Raw genomic sequence first — 20,305 nt, 5'->3', positions numbered from 1 at the left:
AATTGAGGAAATGTGTAATTTATAGAATATGTTAGCTGCCTTCCAACTATGTAGCAAGTGTTGATTTCCTTTCTAAACCATTTAGTAATAAAAATAACTTTCTCTTAATTGGGTGCTTTTTGTTTGTTTGTCTACAAATGACATCAGTAATGTAATATCATTGGGAATAAGTCCTGTTAATACAAGGAACACTGAAAATAAACACTTTGATAAAAATTTGTTTTAATTTACTTATAAAATGAGTGTCCTTTTCTTCTTTTGGAAACACAAACACTTTCTTTAGAAAAACTTGCTCTCTTTGGCCTTCCTACTTTAGAACACTCTGCAGGGACTTTGGGAATCATCAGAATTTTATGGCTGGTACAAAACTTGGAAATCCCCTTCTGTAGCAAAAGGAGCTAGATCTTTAAGATCTTTAGCTTCCATCACATTTCTCTGTTCTACATTTTTTTTTCCTTTAAAAATCCTGAGCCTCATCTTGAAGGCCCCTTCAGTGGGATAAGAATCATCAGGGAGCTCCACCTGACTCTTTGAAGCTATGCCCAAGGTTAAACTTACTCCTATGTGAAAGAATGTCTTAAAGTTTCAAGCCTAAAATTACACTAGCATTTTCCCTCATTTTAAAAGTCAGAACCTTCAGTAGAATTTAATTATTAGACATGTCTTTGCATCTTATCGAACTCCCTGAAGGTGACTTTTTAGCTAAAATCCTAATGCAGTACTGTCTTGGTAACTCCTTTTGCTGTTCTAAATTTATGGTAGGAAGAGTGATACTTTAAAAATGAGAAAGTTCTGGCTGACATTGGTAATGAAAATGGAAGTAGACTGCTGTGATGCTCAAAATTGAATTTAATGCCTACATCAAGGAGAGTTGATAATAAAGTGGATACAGTCATTTAGCAAAGTGAACAGTTATTCAAGCTACAGCTCTGCTTATTTACAACCGGGTGCTTATTTACAAGTAATCTTCAAGTTTAGTGATTTTGTTCCATCACATCCAAATCCCAGTAGTTAGAAAAGTCAGTGCTCCTTCTGCTAGCCCCTTCGCAACTGGTTGTTAACTTTGTTCTTTTCAATAGTTACTACTTCGTTTTTTAGCTGCTCCCCTGTTTTCTCGTGATACACAGAAATATTAGAACAAGTTATTTGGAGCTTTAGCTTCCACATCAGCATTTTTAAGGCTAAATTGGAAAATGTTTGGACTTTGGGTACAAACAAGTAATGTTCTAAAGCCTCCTTTGGTTTAAATTTTTCAATTTAATAGACTTTCAAAACTGAGGTTCATTTCCTACTCCCTCCTTTAAATTAGGAAAGTTATTTATCAAAGTTATATGGTTTTGATTTCAAATTAAATTAGGTGATAGATGTGCGAGGGGGTGACCCACAGTTTTTTCACATCAGAGGCCACATTTGTGTACCAATTATTTAATTCACTGTAGAGAAGATGAAAAATGCATTGCATATACTTGGAAAGCTGGCATTTTTCTGGAGAAACTTTTAAAACATGTTCTGAATGTCACGGTTGCTTTTTAAGTTTATGGTTGCACATTAAGATAGTATAGAAATCCACTTACTGACTTCTCTGAGCAAGAACTGACTTATGACCCAAAAAAATCTCTATTTTCATCATTGTGTATGAAACAAATGCCGTAAACATCTTATTCCTGTGAGTTAACATTGTTTTTGGTTTGTAGCAACTGACTAAGTATGAGAGTCCACTTTTTAGGTAAACAAGGCAATTTGAATGAATAACTTGGTATTAATGTGGCTTTAATTCAATTTCAGTTTTAATTAGAAAACTCTTTTCTTAGTCTACATCTAGACTAAAGTTCATTCTTTATCTCACAAACAGTGGGAAATAAATGAAGCTTTTAGGCAGGGAGAGGTCATGTGAACAGAACCACATTTTGAAAAGGTCATTCTCATTGCTTTGTGGAAAATGGAATGGAAGGGAACAAAAGTGGAGGCAAGGAGTCCATTTAGGAGGCCAGTGCAGTAATCCAGGTAAGAGATGATGGCTTGGACAGCGGTGGTAGCAAATACGGAAAGATGTCCCAGAGATATATAGGAAGCAAAAATGGCAGGACTGGTAAGGAATTTCTTGTAACCGGTGGTTAAAGGTGTCTTCCAAGTATCTGAATAACATGGCTAAGTAGATGTTCTTGTCATTCACTGAAATAGGACATCCTGAAAGAGAACTAGATTTGAGGGACAGAGAGAGCATCATGGATTCAATCTCCTTTTACATGGCTCTGTGCCTTCTTGCACTGGGTTCTTTACCACATAAACTCCCTCTAATCTTTCAAGGCTCAGTTCAGAAGTCACCTGCTCTTTGAAGCCTTCTCAAGCTTCTCTTGGGTAGGAAAAAAATCATAACTTCTACTGTATCCCCATAGCATTTTGCTCATGCTAGTTTTATGACATTTACCACATTAAATTGAGTGAATACATGATTGTCTTTTTGGCTATAACATAAATTCCTTCTGGGTAGAAAAGCCATATCTTGATCTTTAATGTACCTGCTAAAATCTTTGTTATCTGGGCCACTGCCTGGCACACAGTAGGTGCTTGGTGAATTGAACTGAAATGCACTGCACACCAAGTGGGATGACTCTTGTGAGCATAATCTAGTTCTAGTTTTACTAGAAAACTGCATTGAAATAATGTATGCTATATTGCATTTGTATTATAATAAAGAGATGAGAAGTTGAATTTGCTTTTTAGTTAGAGCAGTGGAGGAAATAGCCAAAACACAGGTTTTAATCAAAATTTCTTGTATGCCTTCTACATGCTGAACACTGTTGTAGGCACAGAAGGGAAGTGATCTTATGATGTGTATGATATGCTCCCTGACCTCTTAGCAGTTCATGACCTGATATAGGAAAGAAGAGGGCGTGTTGCAGTAGTTTCCTATAAAGAGAATAACCAGAGTTCCTCAAGGAAACAGTTCATTTAGTGAAACACAGGTAAACAAACAGTGGGGGCCTGGAAGCAGCAACAAAAAATGTTCCCTCTCAATGTGTTAACACCCCACGGAGGATTCTAACAGTCCCTAATGTTTGTTTGTTTAATTAAAAACCCTTTACTTAAGGAACAGAAGGTCAACAAGCTAGAAGCTCAGCTGTTAGCCTGTTGTTGGAGTTTAGTTTGTTGTTTTAGAAAGTTAACCTTCAGTTATCGGGACAGTTAAGTGCTGATCTGAACTACGGCAGCTTCAAAGTGACTGGATCTGTGGTTTTGATCCCTTTTATTTTTGGTCACAAGCTGCCTTGGGAACCTGAAAACTGTGGACTCTCTTCTCCCAAGTGATACACATCCACACACGATTATGCACTTCATTTTGAATGGGCTTCCCTGAGGCACTTCTGTGAACGCTGGGGGAAGAACCTTCTAGGTTAGCGGAACCTTGAGCCCATACACCTTTTAAAGAGAGGTTAGTAGTAAATCCCCATCTGTCGTATCATGCTCTACAACTTTGGCTTTTTCAGTCACCCCACCTAATATAATGGACATTTTCTCACATATGGAGACCATTCAAGTATAAATTTAGATCTTTAGATTAAGAAACATTTCTTGGGCTTCCCTGGTGGCGCAGTGGTTGAGAGTCCGCCTGCCGATGCAGGGGACACGGGTTCGTGCCCCGGTCCGGGAGGATCCCACATGCTGCGGAGCGGCTGGGCCCGTGAGCCGTGGCCGCTGAGCCTGCGTGTCCGGAGCCTGTGCTCCGCAACGGGAGAGGCCGCGGCAGTGAGAGGCCCGCGTACCGCAAAAAAAAAAAAAAAAAAGGAACATTTCTTTCTTTCTGGTTTCTGGTCTTCTTTATTAAGACATCTAGAAAATCCAACTTCTGGTGATTTTAAAATTACCTAGTCCTTGAGCTTAAGGTATCAGTGAGAAAGAAGGTCTTTGTGATTTGACAGTTGGCCCAAGAGTTTTCTCCACCTGCCAGTGTACAATTTAGCGTTGAAACCTTTACCTATTACCAGTTAACAAAGCGCAGGGTGGTGCGTTGTTGATTAAAATGAAAGCCCTCTATGACCCAAGGTTATGTGTACACCTCAGCTGTCACAGAGGTGGGAAGCGGTGATAGGGACAGAATTATACTTGTGATGATGATCAAGATTCCAGAGGTTAGCTCAGCCAAAGGAATTAATTAAATTAGTACATTCACTCATCCAACTAATTTATTGTCTACTTTATGTCAGGCATTGTGCTAGGTGTTGGAGAAAAAGTAATAAAAAGACAGATGAGGTCTGCCCTTATAGATCTCATTGCCTATTGAGGGAGGAACTTTAATTAAATTATGCACACATATAATTATTCACTGAAACGAGTGTTATCAGGGAAGTATAGGATGATATGAGAGCAGATAACAGGGAACATAATTTAGATCGGGTCGGGGAAAGCAAAGCTGTGGGACTAGATGGCCCAATTGGAATGCTCCAAGTGAAAACTTCACTCCTGAAGAGAATGTTTATATACTCTACCTCTAAGTACACGCTTATTCATACGTTTGAGGTTTGGGTTTTAACATGCTTTCAAAGTGTTGTGATAATTTGGAATCATGAGTCATTATTATTAATATTTTTCAAGTTTCCTTTCTAATAATCTTTTTTTTCTTCTCCCCTTACAGTATACACTTTGGAATTTCCTCCCAAAGAATCTGTTTGAACAGTTTAGAAGAATTGCAAATTTTTATTTTCTCATCATTTTCCTTGTACAGGTAAGAGCTCCATTAGAAACTTAATTTCCTTAACCAAGTTTCAATCCATTTCTAACCTTAAAATGCCCTGTAATTAAAAAGTTGTTTCAGGGCTTATTATAATAAGACTTGTTAAAGTACTAATATTATATTTTAAGATACATGTGATTTTACATATTTCTAAAGTAGCTCTTTTACTGGAAAACTCTAGTAAAGCATCTAGACTAGTCTGCATCTCATACCACATGCTCTCTTGCCGCTGGCTTCCTTTATTTTCTTACAGGTGCCACATGCCCTCCTACCATAGAGACTTTCTATACACCCTTCACTGCACCTGGAAGGCCCTCCCTTCCATCTAGTTGACCTCTATTTACTCTTCAAATCTCAGTGTCTCACTTGTTTTAATATCTGGTTTTCACTGTACGCTGCCAGTTCTGTGAGGGCAGGGACTTTTCTCCATCTTGTTTAAAATAAAGCAGCATCTCTACAGCCTGGCTGGTAATAGCACAGAGGCTGACAGAATGGTGCTCAACAGATAGATGGTAAATGAATGGATGTATTTCAGTCAAGGGGTTAGTTCAAGCTGGGATGAAAACTAAGCCTAAATTTAGAACTATTTTCTTAAACTTACAGCTATGTGGATTGCTTTTGTTTTAATGAAAGTTAACATTCACCCTGCTACCGGAATGTGTTTTGTCTGCATTTCTGTCTGAAATGTTTGTAGCATGTAAGTGCTGCATATGAGTTAATGACTTATTTTCATTTTACTTTCAATTTAATTTCTTTACCTAGGTCACAGTAGACACACCAACTAGCCCAGTTACCAGTGGGCTTCCACTTTTCTTTGTTATAACTGTTACAGCCATCAAACAGGTAAATTTCTAGTTTACAATTGTACTTGCATTTCAGTCCTGTCTGATTTGAATTTCATTGTCAAAGGTTCTTTTTCACATTTATATCGGGTGGGTATCCTTGATGAATTTAGTTTATATTTGGTTTTTATTGAAAACACATGAAAATTATTGTAAGGTGCATCTTTAATTTCTTTGCTCCTTTCTTCCTATTTGTGTGTGTGTGTGTGTGTGGCGAGGGGGGAATATAACCCTAAAAGGAGAGTAAGTAGAAGGTGCAGCTCAGTGGGGAAGTGAGAGGTGAATTTTTAATGTGCATTACATTTTTCATTGTGCTATATCTGTCTGAAATATTCCCATTCTTGTGGACTTTTTAAATTGCTGCCTATAGCAAAGAACTCAAGAGCATACTTGAGTTTCTTACTTTAATTTTGTTGTCTTTCCTGATGCTGCTGAAGGGGGTCATGGGTAGAAGAGACTTTTACTCTTGTTTCTTGTCAAAGTTCATACCTGCCACAGTTTATGATAGTGCCTTTGAAAAATTCCAGATGAAATGGAAAATGGAAACAGGAAGCTGGAGGTGAAGGGGTGGGTTAGCAATGTTTATCATGTAATCGGAGAGTCCATAGGACCTGACAGATGGCAAGGATACTTTTAGACAGTACTTACCAAAAGTACTTCAAAAAGTATCCCCCAAAACTTCCAAACTGTTTGCTTAACAATATTGGGAACATGGTTATCTTTCCTCTTGGGTTTATCTGGTCTTCTATCTTGCTTACCAGGAACTGCAAGAATATTTTATCAAGTGTTTGGTTGCTATATAAAGACTTTTGGAATGTTATTTCCTTAGGCTGTTAGGATTATTTTCTTTAACATCATAGAATTGCTGGTTCCAAGAATAGCCTGTATGGTTTTCAAAAGCTCTTGCTGATTCAGTTTACTCCCAGTACTAGTTCATGTTGGGGCCTTTCTTTCCTCACTGACATCACAGAAAGTACCATATGAAGTGATAGCCTAGCATTGCCATAAAGAAGGACAGAAGAGGAATGAACATATAGCAGCTGAGAAAAAAAGGGGAAGGCGATCAAGAGATTTTTCACACAGTTAGATTTGAAAAGGTACACTCATTATTATAAAGAAAGAAAACAAAGTGATGTAAAAAAAGAAGGAGATCATGCTAAAACAAATGAACGCCCTCCATCCGTAGTTCATTTGGCTTAAATTTACTCTAGACCAAAGGAAGCCCAAAGGAAAATGAACTCTGATTACTTCTAACTCTAAAAAATGAACAACAATTTGTATTTTTTTTGGTCACCAAGTCAGTGGAGAAGTTTAACCGTCGTTCTCTAAAACAACAGTTTTAGATAGATACTGTTCCAAAATAATCCTCCTTGTCTTTTCTATTCTCTGTCCCTGGGGAGGAATTATATTTCCTCAGAGATGATCACTCCAGCGGTCTACTATACAAGAACATATTTAAGTGATTCGCTCTATAAGAAAATAAAACTTTTTTCAAATTAAAGAGTAGAAAAAATTAACATTAACTTGAATAAGAGCAGAATTAGAAAAATAAATCATATCCTTCACAATTGAAGAATGCCTGTGTTTTTATTAATACTTACCTATATAATTCAGGAACCTTTTAACGCAATAAAGCTATAAGGGATATTTTGAAAGCATATCTTAGTTTTTGCTGCAAAAATTTACAGTGTTGTCTCTGTAGCATTCTGAGTTGAAATTAATACTGTAAGTATAAATACCTGCTGGTGACTCATAGAGGGGGTTATAGAAATTTATTAACAATTTTACTTCATTATGTGAGCTTGATTATGTCCTTACTTTTATCCTTCTAGGGATATGAGGATTGGCTGAGGCACAGAGCTGACAATGAGGTCAACAAGAGCACTGTTTACATTATTGAAAATGCAAAGCGAGTGAGAAAAGAGAGTGAAAAAATCAAGGTATTAAGTTTTGTAGTTCATTCTTTTTTAAAATTACAGTAAGAACACATCATTTTAAAATGTACAATTCAATGGCATTTCGTACATTCACAGTTCTGTGCAACCATCAATACTGTCTAGTTCCAGAACATTTTCACCACCCGGAAAGGGAAACCCCCATAGCCATTAAGTAGTCATGCTGCATTCCTCCCTCACCCAGGCCCTGGCAACCACTAATCTCCTTTCTGTCTCTGTGGGTTTACGTATTCTAGATATTTCATATAAATGGAATCATACACTATGTGGCCTTTATGTCTGGCTTCTGTCACTTATTGTTATGTTCTTGAGGTTCATTCATGTTGTATCCGTACTTCATTCCTTTTGATGATTGAATAATACTCCATCATATAGCTATACCATATTTTGTCTATCCATTCATCAGTTGATGGACATTTTAGGTTTTTTCTACCTTTTGGCTATTAGGAATATTGGTAGTATGAATATTCATGTACAAGTTTTTGTTTGAACACCTGTTTTCCATTATTTTGGGTATATACGTAGGAGTAGAATTGCTAGGTCATGCGGTGACTCTATGGTTAACGTTTCCATGAACCACCAAACTGTTTTCCACAGCAGCTATATACCATTTTATATTCCACCAGCAACGTATGATAGTTCTAAGGTATTGTTATTTTTTAATATCTCAGGCAATTTAATTTTTTATCCAAATTAATCATTGTTTCATATTACCCAATAAGAGTCCTGTCGATAAAATTTTAGACTTGTCCACATCAAATAATATTTTTTGTTCCCAACAGGTTTTATTTTAATTAATAGTAAGGTTTACTTTTTAGAGCAGTTTTAAGTTCACAGCAAAATTGAACAGAAATTATGGAGTTGACATACACCCCTTTCTCCACACAGGTGCAACCTTCCTCATAATCATTATCCCTCACCAGAGGGGCATATTTGTTATAATCAGTGAACCTCCAGTGGCACATCATTATAACCCAAAGTCCATAGTTTAGATTAGGGTTCACTCTTGGTGTTACATATTCAGTGAGTCTGAACAAACGTATAATGACCTATACACTATAGTATCATACAGAATCATTTCACTGCCCTAACCATCCTTTGTGCTCTGCCTATTCATCCCTCCCTCCAACCCGGGTCACCCTTCTTCTTTCTACTGTGTCCATAGTTTTGCCTTTTTTCATAGTGTCATGTAGTGAAAATCATACAGTATGTAGCTTTTTCAAATTGGCTTCTTTCACTTAGTAATAATGCATTTAAGTTTCCTCCGTCTTTTCATGGCTTGATAGCTCATTTCTTTTTTTTGGTCCAAATTATTATTTTTATTTTTTTAACATCTTTATTGGAGTATAATTGCTTTACAATGGTGTGTTACTTTCTGCTTTATAACAAAGTGAATCAGTTATACATATACATATGTTCCCATATCTCTTCCCTTTTGCGTCTCCCTCTCTCCCACCCTCCCTCCCTATCCTACCCCTCTAGGTGGTCACAAAGCACCGAGTTGATCTCCCTGTGCTATGCGGCTGCTTCCCACTAGCTGATAGCTCATTTCTTTTTGCACTAAATAATATTTCATTGTCTAGATGTACCAGTTTGTTTATCCATTCACTTACTGAAGGACATCTTGGGTGCTTCCATGTTTTGGCAATTACAAATAAAACTGCTGTAAACATCCATGTGCAGGTTTTTGTGTGGACGTAAGATTTCAGTACATTTTGGTAAATGCCAAGTAGTGTGATTACTGGATCATATGGTAAGAGTATGTTTAGTTCATAAGAAGCTTCCAGGCTGTCTCCAACATAGCTACCCACTTCGCATTCCCATAAACAGTGAATGAGAGTTCTGTTACTCCATATCCTGGCCAGCATTCATTGTCAGTGTTCTGGATTTTGGCCGTTCTAATGGGTGTATAGTGGTATCTCATTTTTGTCTTAATTTGCAATTCCCTAATGACATATGGTGTTGAACATATTTTCATATGCTTACTTGCCATTTGAATATCTTCTTTAATGAGGTATCTATTAGGTCTTTGGCCCATTTTTTTTATCAGATTGTTCATTTTCATATTGTTGAGTTTTAATAGTTTTTTTGGTTTTTTTAGTATATTTTGGATAACAATCCTTTATCAGATGGGTCTTTTCCAAATATTTTATCCTAGTCTTAAGGTATTATTTATCTATTTTTATTTTATTGTGTTATTGGGATAAAAAACACATAATAGTAAATTTACCATCTTAACCATTTTTTTAAAATATTTATTTATTTATGGCTGCATTGGGTCTTTGTTGCTGCGCGTGGGCTTCTCATTGTGGTGGCTTCTCTTGCTGTGGAGCACGGGCTCTAGGCGCACGGGCTTCAGTAGTTGTGGCTCACTGGCTTAAGTAGTTGTGGCTCACTGGCTTAAGTAGTTGTGGCTCGTGGGCTCTAGAGCCGCAGGCTCAGTAGTTGTGGCTCACGGGCTTAGGTGCTCCGCGGCATGTGGGATCTTCCTGGACCAGGGCTCGAACCGTGTCCCCTGCACTGGCAGGTGGATTCTTAACCACTGCTCTGGCAGAGAAGCCCTTAACCATTTTTGAGTATACAGTTCAGTAGTGTTAAGTATATTCACATTGTTGTACAGCAAACCTCTAACCCTTGGTACACACTTTTCTATTTTGTTTCTATTACTTGAATTACTTTAGAGAGATACTTCCTGTGAGAGGGAACTATAGTATCTGTCCTTTTGTGACTGGTTTATTTCGCTTAGCATAATGTCTTCAAGGTTCATTTATGTTGTGGCATATGACAGGATTTCCCCTTGTTTAAGGCTATGTAAATACTCCATTGTATGTATATACCACACTTTCTTTATCAGTTAATCTGTTGATGGACGTTTGGCTTCCTTCTACCTCTTGGCCATGTGAATAATGCTGCAGTGAACACAGATATACAAATAACTTTTCAAGATCTTGCTTTGAATTACGTTAGATACATACCCAGAAGTAGAATTTCTGGATCGTATGGTAATTATATTTTTAATTTGTGCAGGAACCTCCATACTGTTTTCCATAATGGATGCACCATTTTATGTTAGCGTCTAGATTACACAAGGGTTTCAACTTCTCCCTGTCCTCTTGAGCACTTGTATTTTTCTGTTCTTTTGGTAATGGGCATCCTGATGGGTATGAAATGATATCTTGTTTTGGTTTGGATTTTCACTTCCCTAATGATAGTGATGTTGAGCATCTTTTCATGTGCTTATTGGCTATTTATATATCTTCTTTGGAGAAATGTCTGTTCAAGTCCTTTGCCCATTTTTTAATCAGGGTATTTGTTTGTTGTTGAGTTGTAGAAGTTCCTTATATATTCTGGATATTAACCCCTCATCAGATATATGATTGGCAAATATTTTCTCCTATTCTGTAAGTTGCCTTTTCACTGTTGATTGTTTACTTTGGTCATGTATTCTCATTTTCTAATTTTGATCTTTGTCCTGTGCTTTTGGTGTCATGTCCAAGAAGTCATTGCCAAGTCCAATGTCCTGAAGCTTTTTCTCCATGTTCTTCTGGGAGTCTAATGGGTTCAGGTCTCACATTTAGGTCTTTCATTCATTTCAAGTTAATTTTTGTATGTGATGTAAGAATCCAACTCTGTTAATACTTTTGCATATAGATACCCATTTTTTCTAAAACCATTTGTTGAAGAGACTGTCCTTTCGCTATTGAATGGTCTTGCCACCCTTGCTGAAAATCATTTGGCCCTATATGCAAGAGTTTATTTCTCGGTTCTCTATTCATTGGCTTATGTATCTGTCTTTATGCCAGTCTTAATTTCTGTTGCTTTGTAGTATGTTTTGAAATCTGAGAATGTGAGACCTCCAAGTTTGTTCTTCCTTTTCAAGATTGTTTTGGCTACTCAGGGTTCCTTGAGATTTCATATGAATTTTAGGATTTTTATTTTCTATTTCTGAAACAAATGCCATTACACTTTGATAGGAAGTCCATTGAGTCGTAGATCACTTTGGATAGTATAGACTTTTTTTTTTTAATTTTTTAAATTTTTGGCTACGTTGGGTCTTTGTTGCTGTGCACCAGCTTTCTCTTTTTACGGCAAGTGGCGGCTACTCTTTGTTATGGTACGCAGGCTTCTCATTACGGAGGCTTCTCTTGTTGCGGAGCACGGGCTCTAGGCACGGGGGCTTCAGGAGTTGTGGTGTGCGGCTCACTAGTTGTGGCACACGGGCTCTAGATCGCAGGCTCAGTAGTTGTGGCGCACGGGCTTAGTTGCTCCACGGCATGTGGGATCTTCCTGGACCAGGGCTCGAACCCGTGTCCCCTGCATTGGCAGGCGGATTCTTAACCACTGCACCACCAGGAAAGCCCATGAAAGGGTGCTGAATTACACCAAATGCCTTTTCTGCATTGACTGAGATGATCATGCAACACATTGTTTATGTGTTGCATTACATTGATTGATCTTCATATATATATCCTTGGGTCCCAATGATAAATCCCATTTGGTCATGGTGTATGATCATTTTAATGTGCTGTTGATTTTGATTTGGTAGTGTTTTCAGATTTTTTGTATCAGTATTCGTTGAGGAAATTGGTCTGTAGTTTTCTTGTACTGTCTTTTTCTGGTGATGGTATCAGGGAAATGCTGGCCTCAGAATAAGTTTGGGGTTGTTCCCCGCGCTTTGATTCCTTAGAAGAATTGGGAAGGATTGTTATTTCTTCTTTAAATGCTTGGTAGAATTCTCCAGTGAAGTCATCTGATCCTGGGCTTTTCTTCTGTTTTTGATTCCTGCTTCAATCTTCTCATTAGTTTTGGATCTACTCAGATTTTTTATTTCTTCGTGATTCAGTTTTAGTAGGTTGTATGTTTCTAGGTATTTATCTATTGGCATATAATTGTAGTAGCCTCTTATAATCCTTTTTATTTCTCTGCCATCAGTTGTGATGTCTTCTCTTTCATTAGCTGTTTGCATCTCTCTTTTTTTCTTAGTCTAGCTAAGGGTTTGTCAATTTTGTTAATCTTCTAATTTTGTTAGTCTTCCAAAGTTGTTTGTCAATTTTGTATTATTTTTAAAAGAATGTTTCTATGTGAATATGGATTAAATTATAGAACCTAATGGAAATCAAATCCTCCAGAAAAAGGGAACAAGATATATGGAACAGAAAGAGAAGAAGGTAGGTGAAAATACCATTCCAGAATGATTCAGTGCTGTGGTATGAATTCATACAAAATGATACTCTCCTCCCTATACGTTTATCAAGTATTATCACTGCTGAATTATTTATTAAATACCCAGAATTCCAGGCATAAGTTGTCCATATCCCCAGCAATAAGTAAATTGTCTTGCATCTTCTTATAGATGGGAGGAAGGCTACAGAGTGGGAGGGTTACCCAAGTTTGACATAAAATGTCTTTCTTCCACTCTTTTTTCTTTTCTCTGTTCTCTGCATCCCAGAGGGAGGACCTTGTGATGAATTAGAGTGGTTAGGATCTGAAGTTTCCAAACCAGTCGTAGAAACTCAGCTTTTTGTTCACATAAGAACCAAAGGCAGCATAAATGATTCATAGCATTAAATCTGTTGCTCGCAGGGCACGAAGTAAAATTGCAAAGCAAGTAAAAGCCTCCCACAACTCTCCTTTTCTCTCCTTTCCTCTTTCTGTTTTTGCTGTCACCCCCCCACTGCCTTAGAAGGACCCCCATCTTCCACCTTTCCTCACCAGGCTACTTCTCCTTGAGGCTGACCTCAACCAGGTATAATCTGAATTACATCAGTTGTTGCTGTTGTGTGAAATGCTCTTTGATTGAGCCCGTTCTGGAGTATTTGTGTGTGGAAAGAGATGCCTATAAACTACAAGTGTCCAAGTGTTTGATTGCTTGGCTGGGGAGTGTGGGGACTCTTGTTAAGCAGGAGAGTGACTTTTTCTGTATCCTCAGTGCATTGGGAATTTTTTGAAGGGTTTTTCAAAGCTAGGGGGTGACTTGATCTTATTTTTTAAGAAAAGACAACTCTGAAGAGTGAGCACAGTAGAGGCACGAGCAAAAGTAGAATGAGGGAAACCTGTTAGGTGGCTACTGCCGTAGTATAAGCAAATGATGATAAGAGCTTGTATTAGAATGATAGTAGAAGAGACAATAACAGTAAAAATAGTTGTTAACATTTATATGTTACATAAATATGCCAGGCACTCCCTTTTACATTCTATTAACTCATTTAATCCTTACTTTACAGCAGTCCTATGAAATAGGTACTTTTGTTATCCCCTCTTTACAAATGATGAAACTGAGGCATAGGGTGGTTAAGAAACTTGTCCACAACCAGTAAGTGGGAAAGCTGGGATTTGAATTGAAGCAAGTCTGGGTATGGCATCCATACTCGTAAGCACAACTTTGTCCCTCCTGTCTCGTGATCAAAATAAATGTATGTATTCAGGATGTTTTTCGGAGGTAATGTGTGGACTTACTGATGTATTCCACGTAAGGAGGGAGAAAAAGAGCAAAATAGAATAAAGATAGCCTCCTTGATTTTGGCCTGAGCAACTAGGTGCATTAAATAGTGCTATTAAACAAAATGCTGGTGCTAGGGGCTTCCCTGGTGGCGCAGTGGTTAAGAATCCACCTGCCAATGCAGGGGACATGGGTTCGAGCCCTGGTCTGGGAAGATCCCACATGCCACAGAGCTACTAAGCCCGTGCGCCACAACTATTGAGCCTGAGCTCTAGAGCCCGCATGCCAAGACTACTGAAGCCTGTGCGCCTAGAGCCTGTGCTCCGCAACAAGAGAAGCCACTGCAATGAGAAGCCTGTGCACCACAAGAAAAAGCAGCCCGCACTCGACGCAACTAAAGTAAGCCCGTGTGCAGCAACGAAGACCCAACACAGCCCAAAATTAATTAATTAATTTTTTTTTAAATGCTGGTGCTATTAAATAAGCTGGAGAAGAATAGGTTTGGGGGAAAAGGTGGGGATGAAGGGAAATCAGGAATTCAGCTTGGGCCCTGTTAATTTTTTTTAATATTTATTTGTTTGTTTGTTTGTCCACGCTGGGTCTTAATTGCGGCACGCAGGATCTTCCTTGTGGCATGCGGGATCTAGTTCCCTGACCAGGGATCGATCCTGGCCCCCCTGCATTGCGAGCACAGAGTCTTAACCACTGGACCACCAGGGAAGTCCCAGGCCATGTTAATTTTGAGATTCCTGTTAGACAGCCAGATGGAATTGTCAGGCCTGGAGCTCAGAGATGTTTTAGGTGGATACAGAAATTTGGATGGAATCACATAAAACATAGAGGAGAGAAACAGGCCTTGAGGAATTCCAATGGAAAAATACAGGTATTTGTAAGGGAAAGAGTATGGGTTTTGGCATTAGAAATATTGGAAGAGTTTCTTCAGGTTTACTGATTATTTCCTTTGTATCCAGTATGCTTATAAGCCCATTGAAGGAAATCCTTACCTCTGATAACATGTTTTTCATTTCTAACTTTTCCAATTGCCTTTTTTTGGGAGTTTCCATATTTATGCCCAAATTCCTCATCTGCACGTGTATGTTGTCTACCTTTTCCAGTAAATAGTTTAATATCTTAATCATAGCTGTTTTTCTATCCCTGTTTCATAATTCCAAAATCTGAATATTTCTTTTTTTAAAAATTTATTTTAGTTATTGATTTTTGGCTGCGTTGGGTCTTTGTTGCTGCACGCAGGCTTTCTCTAGTTGCGGCGAGCGGGGTCTACTATTTGTTGCGGTGCGCGGGCTTCTCATTGTGGTGGCTTCTCTTGTTGTGGAGCACGGGCTCTAGGCATGCGGGCTTCAGTAGTTGTGGCATGTGGGCTCAATAGTTGTGGCTCATTGGCTCTAGAGTGCAGGCTCAGTAGTTGTGGCACACGGGCATAGTTGCTCTGCGGCATGTGGGATCTTCTCGGACCAGGACTTGAACCCGTGTCCCCTGCATTGGCAGGCAGATTCTTAACCACTGCGCCACCAGGGAAGCCCCAAAATCTGAGTATTTCTGAGGCTGGTCCTCCTATTGACACCTTTATCTTTTGATGATAGGTCATTTTTGTCTTGGTTTTGTGCATCTCATTTTTTTTAAATTGAATTTTGGGCAGTGCATGTAAAAGAATGCTGGAGACCGAGGCAGGTAACCTGTATTTGTGGCCTGTAGTGGGCACACCTATTCTGTCAGCCAGCCCATCAGTGTTGGGGGTTGAGTCAGTCTGGTAAGGAGCTGGCTGGCTTTGGATTTTGCTGTAGCTGTTGATGCTTTCAGTACACCACTGGACTTTAAATGCCTGCAGTGCTGGGCTGCCACAGGGTTTTTCTCAGTGTCCCTGTTCCATTCTCTGCTTTCAGCAGGTCCTACATTCCTGAGACACAGTGAATGCCTCTCTCTACGCCCTTTCTTCTCCCCCAGTGGTAGATTGCTCTTTCTTGGGGTTCCTGGTGGGAACAGGCTGGTTTCTTGGTTCTCCTACTCCATCTCAGTATTAGGCAGGTTTTAGGCACCTTTGCCTCAGGGTGGAACTTTCTCAGTACTCTCCTTTTTATCAGTGCTAGGTCCTCAATATGAGGGGGTTTCCTGTCCCATCCCCAGCAGCAGATGGCTTTGCTTCTATCTCCCCACTAGCAGTAGTTACGTTACCCTGAATTGAGACTGTGCCCGGGAGGATTTCTTGCCTTTCTCTTAGGCACAGATGGCTTTTACCTCATATGAGAGAAGGGTCCACAGTTGTAGCATATTTTATGTCTGTTCCTCCACAGCAGTCATTCACAACCTGTATGCCTGTACCAGTGAGGAAGGCTCTTTTAGGCCTCCTGTCCTCGTGCTATCTCATGAGCACTCAGTGGATGCCTGTAGAGAACTGATATGTGCTTATGGTCTCCTCTTTTCTCTCAGGCTTGCAGAGGTTTGAAACTGTCACGTTGGCCCCTACCAAGCCTTTTACAGTTGGTTAAAAATCTAGTTATTTTCTTCCTAGGCACTTTTATGGCAGTCGTCTCTTCCTCCTGTGCTTCGTCAATTGTGAAACAGTTTATTTCTCCTCTCTCTCCTCAGAGGGACTTTTCACCCTTGAAATTCAGTTCATTTGGTTGCCCTGCAACCTCAGCTCTCTGATGAACTCCAAAAAAATATGATTCTGTTGATTATCTGGCTTTTCCTAATATTTATGACAAGGGATAGTGATGTTCTCTTGTGGCTTTGTACATGCTAAGTGGAAACAACTCTAGAGTTGATTGTCTAACTGGACCATGTTGTTCCCTTTCTTTAAAAGTCCTTTCCCAGTCTCCCCTTGCCTTCAGGGTGAGGCCTAAACCCCTGACCCTGACCTGTCAGGACTTTTGTGATCTGGCCCCTGTCCATCTTACCAGCCTTAACTTGCACTCCAGGTGCAGGGATCTTTTCATATCTGAGCGAATCATTGCCAATGTTGTAGAAGAAATTCTGTTTGTGGTTTTTATTTATCAGTGCCTGAGAATCATGTTCCGTTCTTCTAAGATGCTTTAGGATTTTGTTTGTTATTTTTCTTCTGTGTATTTAAGCATAGATTGTGGCTTTGTGTAAGCAACAGAAGTGTTTGTGTATGTGAGGAAGGAAAGATCCAAGAAAATAAAATATTATTTACAAATTAGTTCCATTATTGATACTGTTGCTCTTGGCTACTGATTAAGATTGGCAAAGAAAATAAAATTGTTCCTGAATAGACCTTGAAATCCTCGTCTTCATCTGCCAGATTGTGTGTAGCAATTGGAAGGCAGGTGTGTCATTTGTTAGTTCAGCATTTCACAACCAGTGTGCCAGAGTTGGTGAGCCAGATATTGTGACTGACTCTCTCCTAAAGTGGGTTGTCTTCTGTCACCAGCAGCCTCCTCCCTTTATCTGGAAGTGCTGTACAAAAGGGTTACTTGTCGTTTTCTGTGTGTGCCACGACATGGAAAATGTTGGAATGCACTGGGCTGGATAATTTCTTACATCCTTCTAAAAAAATTTTATGACTATTCATAAGTTGGAAGTAAAGCAGTTGTAGGGTATTAGTAATAATTATAATTAGCAACTACCAGAGGGTGAATATATGCCAGGCACTTTACGAAACACTTTACCCGTATCCTCATTTCATACTCCAGCCAATCCTATGAGGTAGTTGCAATCATCAAAGACACTTAACCTAAGGTCATATAGTTAAGTGGCAGAGCTGGGACATAAAGTCAAGTAGTGAAGATCTGTGTTTTAATCATCATGATTTATTTCCTACATTATTAAGTTATGCGCTAGAAATGGTTCGTGGTTTCTTCTCTCATGTTTTTCCTCTACTTGAGCTTTGGGTACTTGCTCATAGCAGATGAATTGTTGGAAAATGACCTATTTGAAAAAAGTATTTTCAAATGTTATGGGTAACATAAACACCTCTCTAAGCGAGATTTTCTGAGCACTGAAGAGAGAACTATGACCCCAAAATAATAGCTGTTATCACTTGGAAGGCAAAGCATTTTGAAATATTTATCTATGATGCAGAGTGGGAATGTGGCTGACCAGTGTTCATGAAGTGCTCAAGTTAAGATGTGTAGATTTTCTTGATTCATTCATGAAATGATAATGGCCATTCTCTTATCAAACACCAATGCCAGAAACAACAGAGAGCAAAAGGGTCCCTGGATGCTGAAATCATTTGTTAGAGATTAAAGTTCAATACTAAGGTAATCTAAAAGCATCCTAAGTCATTGTAACCTTAAAGAGGATTCTGAATGTTGAGTGATATTCTTTCATGACCTTTCACATGGTATAGGATGCTGAGACAGTCTAAGCCCTAGAGGAGGAGAGGTCTTTTGCTACTGTTTTGACTTTAGTTTGAGGTATAATGAATGCTTTGTTTGGAATTAAGAATATTTATATTTATTTTGCTCTCTATGCTAGGTCGGTGATGTAGTAGAAGTACAGGCAGATGAAACCTTTCCCTGTGATCTTATTCTTCTATCATCCTGCACAATTGATGGAACCTGTTATGTTACTACTGCAAGTCTTGATGGGGAATCCAATTGCAAGGTAATGGAGATTAAACCTTGCCTAAACATTTTGAGCTCAGGATAGTTAATCATACAATACTCCATCCCACTGCCCCCTAATCTTTTATCTTATTTTTTTCCTGTTTGTGTAAGTGTTGTATTTGAAGACAGCTTTTATATAACTGTCTTTGAACTTCTAAGCAAATACTCAACTTTGGGGGAAAGGGTGGTGTTGGGTGAGGAAATCCACACCCCAAATAAAAGCCACCACATTTTTGATAGCACTGTTTGCATTTCATATTGACACTAACCCATTCAATATTTTATTTAGGCTTTTAAAAATGAAAGTAGTCTTAGGCTGAAACTATATAACTATGAAAATAACTTCACCCTAAGGTACTCTAACCTTACAGTTTGATCTGTTTTTATTTTTAAAGTGATGACTATCTTCTTGAAAAAAATGTTTATTCCTGGCATATAGAAAATCTAACCTGGAATGGTTTGATTACTTTTTAAAAATACCTTAGGGTGTAGTTTGACAAATATTTGCTTTATTTCAACTAGGAAGAATTATAAATGTGTTAGAGTAAATTTGTTCAAACTGGGGGATAAGTTATGTCCTTGGTACTTTCCGGCACTGTCAGTTCTTGGCTATCATCCAGAGCTCCACAGAGCGTGAACATGTATCCTCTATATGCTGCCTTTAAGGAAGAATACTAATGTGCTCACCTCTGTGTTGTATCCTTGGGGGCTTTCCTCTGCTTGTTTATTCCATCTGGAGTTGAGGACCAGGACTCAGTATGTGGGAAAGGAACTTAAATGCCTGTTAGATAACTAATTTTTTTCTTCAGGGGCATGGTGATGAACTAGTCCCATTTAAACTACTGAAGAACAAAGTTGTATTTGAGGGAATGTCAAGATAAAAATCGAGAAATCTACCTAAAGATTTCCTAATAGGGAAAAAGTTGTTTAGAGGCAGAAAACTTTCAAGTGGTTTCATTTTCCAATTAAGTTGATCTGATAAATCAGCTAAAAGTACATAGGTCTTCCAAGTCAGGAGACAGTTTCAAATGTAGCTGAGGCAGATCCATAATATTCTCCGAAGACTGTGCGCAACAGCTTTCCCTCAGCATAAGTGCTGCAGTCTTTGAATCTGCGTCAGCCCTTCTTTGATGATTTATAAATGGGTTCATTGGAGCCTGCCTTGAGTTCTGGGTCAATCAAGTAAGTACATAATATACATTAGTAGAATATTCTAACTGTCTGACTAAGGCAAGACACATCATCTCCCTGCTCCTTACGTAAATTGTAGCCACTCAAAGCATTTTCAAGATCATTAATTTTGCTGCTTGTATAATGGAAACTACTGATGAATTTTTTCTTTCTGTTAGCAAAAATGTTAGCATTCTTATGACCAAAAGGGTTATGTTCAATTCTTATGTGTATGTTAACATCACCATACACTATGGTGAGCAAAATAATAGGTCTCAGTTCTATAAATAGGAGAAAAAAATGCATTAAATTTTTCATGGGGTTTTCAGTTAATTATATGCATGCTGCAAATGGAATTCTCTCTGCTGTCAGTATCAAGAAAAGTTTTTAGTTTTCTCATTATCTTTGAAATCCCCTTGTAGCAGAGTTATCGTTCTAATTATTTGTAATATATTTTAAGAATAATACCATCAAGTTTATTTAGTTGGAAATGTGCATCAATATTTGTATCATTCTGCCAAAGCCTCTTAGTAAAAACATACATACAGTGTTCATGAAATCAAGTGGGTATACGATTA

General features: G+C 38.5%; 1 protein-coding gene and 1 non-coding gene across 9 annotated transcripts in view; one reads left to right on the top strand and one right to left on the bottom strand.

The window, feature by feature from the left end:
• The window catches only part of ATP11C (ATPase phospholipid transporting 11C), a 169,022-nt gene that overhangs the window by 78,516 nt on the left and 70,201 nt on the right, over window positions 1-20,305 (top strand). For all 8 annotated transcript variants that reach the window (XM_060292565.2, XM_060292568.2, XM_030844652.3 and 5 more), the window contains 4 exons: window positions 4,634-4,723; window positions 5,495-5,575; window positions 7,407-7,514; window positions 18,427-18,555. In XM_060292565.2, coding sequence (XP_060148548.1) covers window positions 4,634-4,723; window positions 5,495-5,575; window positions 7,407-7,514; window positions 18,427-18,555 — 408 coding nt within the window. The remainder of the gene's footprint in view (window positions 1-4,633; window positions 4,724-5,494; window positions 5,576-7,406; window positions 7,515-18,426; window positions 18,556-20,305) is intronic.
• Window positions 14,616-14,688, bottom strand: TRNAA-CGC (transfer RNA alanine (anticodon CGC)). The gene has a single exon. It is a non-coding gene; the product is annotated as a tRNA-Ala (tRNA).

This window comes from Globicephala melas, chromosome X (assembly GCF_963455315.2).
Source record: "Globicephala melas chromosome X, mGloMel1.2, whole genome shotgun sequence".
NCBI lineage: Eukaryota > Metazoa > Chordata > Mammalia > Artiodactyla > Delphinidae > Globicephala > Globicephala melas.
This window is presented reverse-complemented; position numbering and strand designations above follow the sequence as displayed.